This window comes from Salvia splendens, chromosome 1, assembly GCF_004379255.2.
Source record: "Salvia splendens isolate huo1 chromosome 1, SspV2, whole genome shotgun sequence".
Classification (NCBI taxonomy): domain Eukaryota; kingdom Viridiplantae; phylum Streptophyta; class Magnoliopsida; order Lamiales; family Lamiaceae; genus Salvia; species Salvia splendens.
In genome coordinates, this window is record NC_056032.1 from 33465110 (window position 1) to 33474583 (window position 9474).

The 9474-nt window shown below is 33.6% G+C and overlaps 1 protein-coding gene across 1 annotated transcript; it reads left to right on the forward strand.

The window, feature by feature from the left end:
* Positions 1 to 212: 212 nt before the first annotated feature.
* LOC121747692 (probable nucleolar protein 5-2) lies at positions 213 to 3489 on the forward strand. Its single transcript, XM_042141794.1, has 8 exons — positions 213 to 416; positions 512 to 553; positions 769 to 948; positions 1029 to 1193; positions 1608 to 1808; positions 2153 to 2650; positions 2736 to 2870; positions 2948 to 3489. Exons 1-8 carry the CDS (start codon positions 339 to 341, stop codon positions 3308 to 3310), a joined length of 1662 nt encoding a protein of 553 aa, XP_041997728.1. The 5' UTR covers positions 213 to 338; the 3' UTR covers positions 3311 to 3489.
* The last annotated feature ends 5985 nt before the right edge of the window (positions 3490 to 9474 follow it).

Below are 9474 nucleotides of genomic sequence, written 5' to 3' on the forward strand. Positions count from 1 at the left end.
ATAGTCGATATCACGCAGCAAGCGTCTGATGTGGCCCTATGAAATGGGACACACTTCATTTTTTATATGTACTCCAATTTTGGATTTGAGATTTTCCCTAAAAAAATACTCCAATATCGCTAATATAAACATCAAATGCAAATATGGAAATTATAATAAACAATTTATAAGTACAACACGCTTTCATTTATATATATATACAGCGGCATCCCTAAAACCCTTAAGCGGAATTTCAGTTGAGCCACTTGTAAAACCCTAGAGGTTGCGGCGGAGCAGTCTCCACTTCTATAAAACCCTAAAACCGCGGACGACGGAGTTTGGGTGTAAGCAAACCAAATATGTTGCTTCTATTTGAAACACCGGCCGGCTTTGCCCTTTTCAAGGTTCTCGATGAGGGAAAACTTTCCAAAGTCGAGGTATTTTCGTCCGACTCTCTGTTTTCGCTTCGTTTCATCTAATGACTTTCTGAATTTTTTTTTCTCATTTCTTTTTTAATTTTTTGCTGTTTCAGGATTTGGGGAAAGAATTCGCCTCCCCTGACTCCGCTAGACAGGTATGTACCCTTGAATACTTTTTCTTATGTTTTTGCTGATTGTTATTGGCGATGAATAAGTAGGGTGGATAGTTATAGTGAGGATTATGAATTGAAAGTCATTTTAATGATTCATCTGAACATCATTTATAGCTGAATGCTTGACTCCTCTATTTTAATTTTAATTTTAATGATAGACTTTATTAACCATTTTCTTTATGTCAACTTTACTTTAGATTGTCAAGCTGAAAGCATTCTCTAAATTTGAGAATACCGCGGAGGCATTGTCTGCTACTACCCAACTGATAGATAGCAAACCCAGCAAAGACTTACGTAAATTCCTCCGTAGCCATTGTGATGGTGACATTTTAGCTGTAGCGGATTCTAAACTTGGGAACTCAATCAAAGAGAAGCTTGTAAGTGGGCAGAACTTTGTTATTTGGTTAAGTTATAGTATGAAAAATGTTTGTATATATGATTATTTTAAACCTTACAGCAAATTGAATGCGTCCACAACAATTCTGTCATGGAATTAATGAGAGGGGTCAGAAGTCAATTGAATGAACTGATATCAGGTCTGGCAGCACAAGATATGGCTCCAATGAGCCTTGGTTTATCTCACAGCCTATCCAGATACAAGTTGAAATTTAGTCCTGATAAGGTGAGTTATAAGGCTAAGGTGCCAGAATTGTTCAACTTATGTGCCTGGAATAGACTATGCTTATTAGTAATTTTGTTACTTTTGCTGTTTTATTATGCATTCTGATATTGTATGGTATTTATTAAAGTTTAACTATCGTATTAATTAATACATCATTCTTATCTGTGCTATGCATAAGTTTGCTATTATTTTATAATCTTTAAAGGTGAAAGAAGCTGGAAAAAATGATGTAATCTTGTATGCTTTGTATACTTAAAAAAGTATTGTCATTGGTAGACACGGGGAAGGAAAATATTTAAATACATTGACATGTATATTTTGTTACTTGTTTTATTTGTTGTCTGCCTCCATTGTTACAATGCATCTATGCCCCTGACTTCTTTCATTGACGATTGCTCATGATTCCTATTTTAGGTTGATACAATGATAATTCAAGCCATTAGCTTGTTGGATGACCTTGACAAAGAGTTGAATACATATGCTATGAGGGTCAGGGAATGGTATGGATGGCATTTTCCCGAACTTGCGAAGATTGTGCAAGATAATATCCTCTATGCAAAGTCTGTGAAATTGATGGGTTACCGCTCCAATGCTGCCAAACTTGATTTTTCAGAGGTAGGCATTTAGTTATGTTGTCATTTGCCCACTCCTTTTAGCTATAAGTAATGTGAATTGATAAATAGATACATGTAAATAGGGATATAACTGTTGCTTACATTTTACCCTCTGTAAGCTTGAACGAGATAAACAAAATGCAACAATCATCTAATTGCTTGAAGGTTTATTCATGAAATTTCTACATTCACATCATTAAATAGAAATTGGGCCCTTGGCTATTTTCTAGTACTGACTGTAAAATACAGTTCTTTATAAAAAATAACTTTCCTGTAAATTTATTTATTTTTTGTTTGTTGGTAGGATTTGATTTTCTTCTAGTACTCACATTATAAATATTATAGATACTTCCAGAGGAGGTTGAGGCTGAACTAAAGGAGGCAGCAGTGATCTCCATGGGAACGGAAGTTAGTGATCTGGATTTGGAGAACATAAAAGACCTATGCAACCAAGTTCTTTCTCTTTCTGAGTACAGAGCTCAACTGTACGACTATCTAAAGAGCAGGATGAACACTATTGCTCCCAATTTAACAGCACTTGTTGGTGAACTTGTTGGTGCTCGCTTGATTGCTCATGGAGGCAGCTTGTTGAATCTGGCTAAGCAACCTGGAAGTACAGTGCAGATTCTTGGTGCAGAGAAGGCACTTTTCAGAGCATTGAAGACTAAGCATGCAACTCCCAAGTATGGGCTTATCTATCATGCTTCTCTTATTGGTCAAGCTGCCCCTAAGCACAAGGGTAAGATTTCGCGTTCTCTTGCTGCCAAAGCTGCATTGGCTATCCGTTGTGATGCTCTTGGAGATGGCGAAGATGCCACAATGGGTTTGGAGAATAGAATCAAGGTGATTTTTGCTTTTCTTTTTATGTAAAGAATGTTCTTGTTTTCACCAGTTGCTCTCTCATAACCCATTTGTTACTCTTTTATAGCTTGAAGCACGATTGAGGAGCTTGGAAGGGAAAGAACTAAGTCGGTCTGCTGGTTCTGTAAAAGGAAAACCGAAGATTGAGTTTTATGACAAGGACAAGAAGAAGGGATCAGGGGGGATGATCACTCCCGCAAAGGTCTAAAACATTTTAATCATACAATGGTATCGTAATGTTTTTTTAGTACAATTATCTGAAAGTCTCTCGTTTTGCAGACTTACAATCCGGCTGCTGATTCAATTCTTGCACTTACTGAATCACTCTCCAAGGATGATAAAGAAGAGACGGAACCTGAAGTTGCCGAAGAGCAGAAGAAAAAGAAAAAGAAGAAGAGGAGTGAACCCGAAGATGCTACACCAGATGTAGTTGACAATGCAGAAGTTGAAACTGAACCAGCTAAGAAGGAGAAGAAGAAAAAGAGAAAGCACACTGAAGAAGCAGATGAAGATGGTGATGCAGATGCTAGTGAGAAGAAGAAGAAGAAAAAGAAGAGGAAACATGCTGAAACTGAGGATGGCGGTGCCAACGAAGCTTCTGCTAAGAAAGATAAAAAGAAGAAGAAGAAAAGTGCAGACTGATGCATGCACACGAGCAACAGGTCTAAAATTTTTGTTCCCTGGTCTAGATTTGGTGTTGTGCATGTAAGTAGAGGGCCTCTTTCTTCGTAAGATGTTTGTTCGTCCACTATCGTGGCTGTATTTCTTATTATGCGTTGGATAATTAAGCTTTTCAAATGGGACTTTATATATTTTACTTATGTTAGTGAATCTCAAATTTACATATTTGTGCCGCTAGGTACTGAGGTAGTAGGTATATCTTATTGGTGCCCTACTTAATTCTTGTATTCTGCATTATATAGTTAAGCTTCAAAATAGAAATTTTCATTTAAATCATGTACTCCTTCGATGGTTTCGATTTATTAAGTTTATTAGTATCAATTTATTTTAGTTCATCGACATTATTCTTTGTTACCCTCATTTCTCGACTGTTTCCCCTCAATCATAATCTGAAGGATCAGTTTATTGTTTTGTAATAAAGGGAGTGACTATTTATGGTCTTCTAGATTCATTTTTTCTTATCGAAGTTTATGTTGGTTTTAAGATGTGTCGTTTTATTTTTGTCTGTTGGATGCTTGCAGCAATTGTTAGTAAGTTTTGTTCGCGTTGTTTGTGTTTATCCATGACGTTCACATTTTAATTGTTACTTGGAGAAGAACTAGGAAACCAATTAGAGAATCAGATCTGAAAATACTTTATGCTATATGTATCATGCATATGCTTTTCACCTTTTTAGTCCTTTAAGCTATGAAGGAAAATGTGGTCCAAAGTTACTCTTCCAGCTTGTTGGTCTATTTGCAACAATTCTTGCTTGATTTGTTTAGAGTAGGTGCTCTCGTCTGATTTTACTTGATTTGAGTCCTTTTGCGTGTCTGGTAAATTGCTTTTGTGTCTCCTGCCAAGCATTATGTATTATCCAATCTAACTGACCAGTTCATTGTCATGCTTTTCTTACCATTTAGTTACATTATTTTTTGTGTTGCCCTTAGCACACTGATCAATTTAGTCCTCTGTTTGCAGTGAAATACAAGTAGTGTAATTCTTAACCCACTCTTGAAGCGTTGCAACAACCAAACCTCTTACAAAATGCCCTTGCACATGTTTTGCAATCCATTCATCTCGATGGATCGATCCTTACTTCAACTCAGTTGATAACACGCTTCCCCTCCAAGTAATAGGTCGGGGGTTCGAGTCATCATGGAGGTAGATGGAGAAGTATTGTTGATCATCTTTTTTTAAAGTTACTTCCCTATGGTAGTCAATACTAGCTAGTCAAATATTTGAATATTTGAATCTAGTGTGCCTGCTGGACTAGTTTGCGTATTCTTTTATGCATGCACGTTCATAAATCCAATCGCATTTCACTCAGCAAAATAGTAGTAACATTTTTATAATATGGAGGCTAGGAGCATGTAAACATATACACTACATTTTGAGCACCAACCATTTCAACAATTTCTAAAAAGGAAATTGCGAAAATTATATACATTTATCTCTGTATCATGATATCAATTGGCTTAAACATCAGTCGAGCCATCTAAATATGACTTAAGTATCTGTTGGCCCACCTAAACTAAAATATTTTCATATACACGTGATTTGGTTTAATTTGTTGTATAAATTAATTTTTTTTTACCGTGTTCTAATGTATGTATGTATGTATGTATGTTAAATCAGTACCATATAATAGCGTACATCATCACCAATAAAATGAACACATGACACATCCACTACTAATTTGGAATTACCATGTATGTTAAGATGGTGATTGGGGAGATAAATAATTCTCTATATATATTATTGGTAGGGGCTGCATTATACCCAATATATATACTATATTCAATAAATAAAACACTAAATATAATAAAAATTAATAATATATTAAAAATCACAAATACAACTATAAAAATGATAAAAAAAATTATAAAAAAATTATTATAATGCATAAATCAATATATTACTATGTTGCAAATATATATAAAAAAAAGATAGAAAAATATATGAATCTAATTTGAACCAAACTCCAATTCTAACATCTTAAACTCAAATCAAATAATAGTCGGCCAATTTATCTAAAGAAAATTAAAGTTTTAATGTATATTATTATAATTAGACTTATCAATTTTTTGTAAATTACTATTGCAAATAAATAATGAAATGTTCTGTTAGACACAAGGTTATAAGATATTCAATAGAGTAAATATCAATTACTAGTAAATTATTACTATAGCCTACCTATCATTGATGTAACTATTAACAACAAAAATTTGACTACTAAATTGAAATTTTGGTACATTGTATATACTTTCATAATGATTAATGGAATAGTACTAAAAGCTATATTATCAATTTAGAATTATTACATTACCTAAATGGAAATTGAACACAATTAACATTTTAATAGTAGCACTATTATTACAAAAAAATATTTTGAAATTAAATTTATGAATTGATTGTACTTTTAATCTATGTGTGAATATATTGACAGAGTAGTTATTAATTATTATAGCTCAACTAGTCCACATATTCTACACTATTCACGAGGAAACTTTTAGAATAAAATAATATTATATTACTCCACTTATTATTTTTTTTAAAAAAGGACGCTTCTTCTTCCTTCAAACAAGGAGTCATTTTCATCTCTGCAATTTCACCTCTACAATTTTTTTATTCCAAAGTTCAGCCCCTTCTACCATTCCAATTTTGATGATTTACTCTTCAATAATATAAACTTGGGAAGGGCTAAAGAGTGTATACGAAATATTTTCCAAAAATTGAAGTAAAAAATACACAAAAAAGAGTTGTTGGGAGGGGCTTAAGCCCTTCCTCCCTCCTTACTGTGTCCGCCACTGGTTAAGGGGTGATATTTCATTACACCGATATTAATTCAGGGTTAGGAGTGCTTAATTAAAAAGAGGTTAAAGGATAATATTTTTTTCCTTTTGGTTTCTGCTATAATGCTATCCTCTTTATGATATACTATATCTTACATTTCACTTTATATTGGAAGATTAGAAAAAATCATGTTTTAATTTGAAATCAGTACGATCTGAACTATTGTTTTTTGTTATGATATGCAAAATTCATGTGTTAAGAGTTGGTGGTTGCATAGTAGTAGATTTTTTTTCTCGACTTTCACAGCATGTGACTATAATGGTTATTCACGCAGATATTAAATACTAGCTACTAGATTCTTTTAATAAATAATCGCAGAAAAAAACCCGGAAACAGATATAGAAAAGGAGCAATAATGTGCACATGTCTCCCTTGAAAAATAAATATGTGCTAAAAACATAAATGCATCCCTACCTACATAATATTTCGCAGAACAGGAAAAGCCAACGAACCCAAAATTTTGTAGATACTACTATACTCATGAATTAATAATGGAATTATATTATTATCCATGCAATTGATGATGATTATGGATTATCATTTGTTAGTTGAGTATTAAATAATTTTTATGTTACTCCTTAATTAGAGGCAATAAATATTTTTCTAGTTCTACATAGTTTTTCATTGTTTTCCCCTCCAAAAATTTAGTGGCAACACAACACCATGTCGAAAAATAATAGTAGTAGTATAATGATATTATTATTACCACTAGTGATATTTTTGAAGAGGAGAATCGTTACAATCACATTTATTGTGACAATAGCTTGGCATGTTTGTGATGGAAAAGAGTTTCAGTCTCTAAATAATGAAGAACATGCTAGTAAAAAAAATGAAAAACGTGGAATAGAAATGTAATTAATCGAAAACAACCCTTTTCAATGAATTGGTCATAGAGTGGTTGGGAAATAGAACAAGTTAATTGATGGCCATGGAGAATAAGACATATTGATAAGAACTCGGTTCTTATCGGAGAGGAGGAGCCCCGATCAGAACGAAGCCGGACTGGCGATGCTGGCAGATCACACATGGTGATCGAGGGAGACAGAGCTAAGGTAGAATTAGGGTTTTAATTAAAAGGAAACCACAGATGAAAAAAGAGAGAAAAATAACAACTAAATTATTATAATTTACTAACTTGGTTTCGTAAAGTTTATAGTTTGAACTATTCATATACTGCTAGCTTGCCATTTTTTAGTTTGAACATTTTATACAGCATCAACAAAATTGAAGGAAATCAATCATTAACAGTTGTAATTAGAGATCAGCATTGTTATCTGTTGCGCGAGGCCAACTTTTATTTGCATTTGAAATTCATTTTAGTATTTTACCATTGATTGGCGATCGCGCGACGTGAACTGACATGGTCATATGGAGTATATTGGTAGAACACTTTAATTAATTTGTACATGTGCGAAAGTCGCTGCAACAAATATCATTAAACTAAATTTAATGAAGGTAGCATATCTTTCAAACAGCTATAGTATCCTAAATTATATATAGCACTTTTTAGGACGAAAATGCACAGGAATTGCTAATACATTAGAGAAAACTAGTATACTGTAATTTTGCTGAAAGAATTTTGTCTTTTTGGTAGTATTTTTTTGGTTGAGGGGTATTTTTGTAATTTTCAATTGATGAGAGAATTACAAATTTAGACCCTAAACAATGAAATAATATCAAACACGATTCTTATTCTTTAAAAATATCTTCACACACTCTGACCTTTGATGTAATAACACTAGAATGACTTTTTCACTACTATATGACTTTTTTGTCCTTTCGGTAATTTTTTTGACCGGATGTATATGTTTATACTTTTTGCAATTATTTTTTCTCTCTTCTCATGATCTCATCCTCAATCACAACTATATATCTGACAAAGTAGTGCATAATTAACAATGTACGCTCAATGTCATACACAAAGGTTAAGAAATGAATAATACTTGAGATCTCATTTTTCCGTTATCACCACTAAAGACTTATTTCAATATGAATCCATTCAGTGCTATGCAATGTCTCTATATAATCTTGCTAAGGTTAGCAGATTTTGGGCTGACACTACATCGATAGACCGTCCTACTCTTTTCTTGATTGTGAAACATAATTTACTTGTGCAAGACACCAACTAAGAGGCCTTCGATTATGAATAGGCCACCACTTTGTCTACCACGTATATTACCTAGAGTTGTATGCTCAATTATAAAATAATTGAATACACAACATAATATTTCTTCATTCTATAAAAATAGAGACATTTGGAACGACACAAATTTTAATAAATAATTAGTAAAGTATGAGAGAGAGAAAAAAAATTATGAGAGTATGTTAGTAGAGAATGAGGTCCATCTAATAAGAAAGAAACATACCAAAAAAAGTAAAAAAACTATTTTTATAGAACAAACCAATGGAAATAGTGGATATTATTCTACACATAAAAGAAAAAATAATGTTTACAATGTACAAACATCTCGAAGCAGGTTTTTAGTACTACTAGTATGTATAAACTATAATCTCTATTTGAACTCGTCCGTATTACAAGTTAGGTCTTTCAAATTAGTTTGTACTGAAAAGTTAGGATTTTGTCGTGTATATAAACTCTACTATTTGAATTCATGTAAGGACTTTTGATCTGTATCTAAACGAATTATACTAGTTTCGATTCTTTGGAGTAACAACTAAGTTATGCTTAACGAAAATATTGTTGAATATTTGGTGATGGACTTTCATTTGGGCTGTCTATTTCTTTAGCCCAGGTGATGCTAATTTGGGCTTGGCCAGATTTCAGTCACGTGTACTCCCATCCGGATCAAGGCTCTCAGCCATTGGATTGAGGTGTGTGCTAGTTATGTGAGAGGTGTGTCTCTTGCTATTCTCAATTCACTCATTCTCTCTTTCTCTCGAACGCGCTCTCTCTCTCAGAAGCTCTCTCTCTCTGCTTTCTTCTCCGACGATACTCCGACAGTTTCTTTGTGATCTCTCACGGTTAAGAGTGTAGCAAATCTGGCTACAGTGCTAGAGAAGGCAACCACTTCGGTTGTTGATGTGTTGGTGAAAACTAGGGTTTTGTGTGTGAGTGTTTCTGTGTGAGTTTGTTCTCGAAGGTTTTAGATCTGGTGTTGAGGAGTCTGTTGGTGCTGAAATCTGGAGTGTGAGGTCAATCACTGGTAGATTCAGTTGTGCTCCCTTGGATCTATTTTCTAGAGAATAGACTTGTTCTATCGGCGGGTGGCTGAGGCGAAGTCTTGTTCTCTTCTGTGTTTTCTGCTTATTCTTGATTTACTTGGTTAACT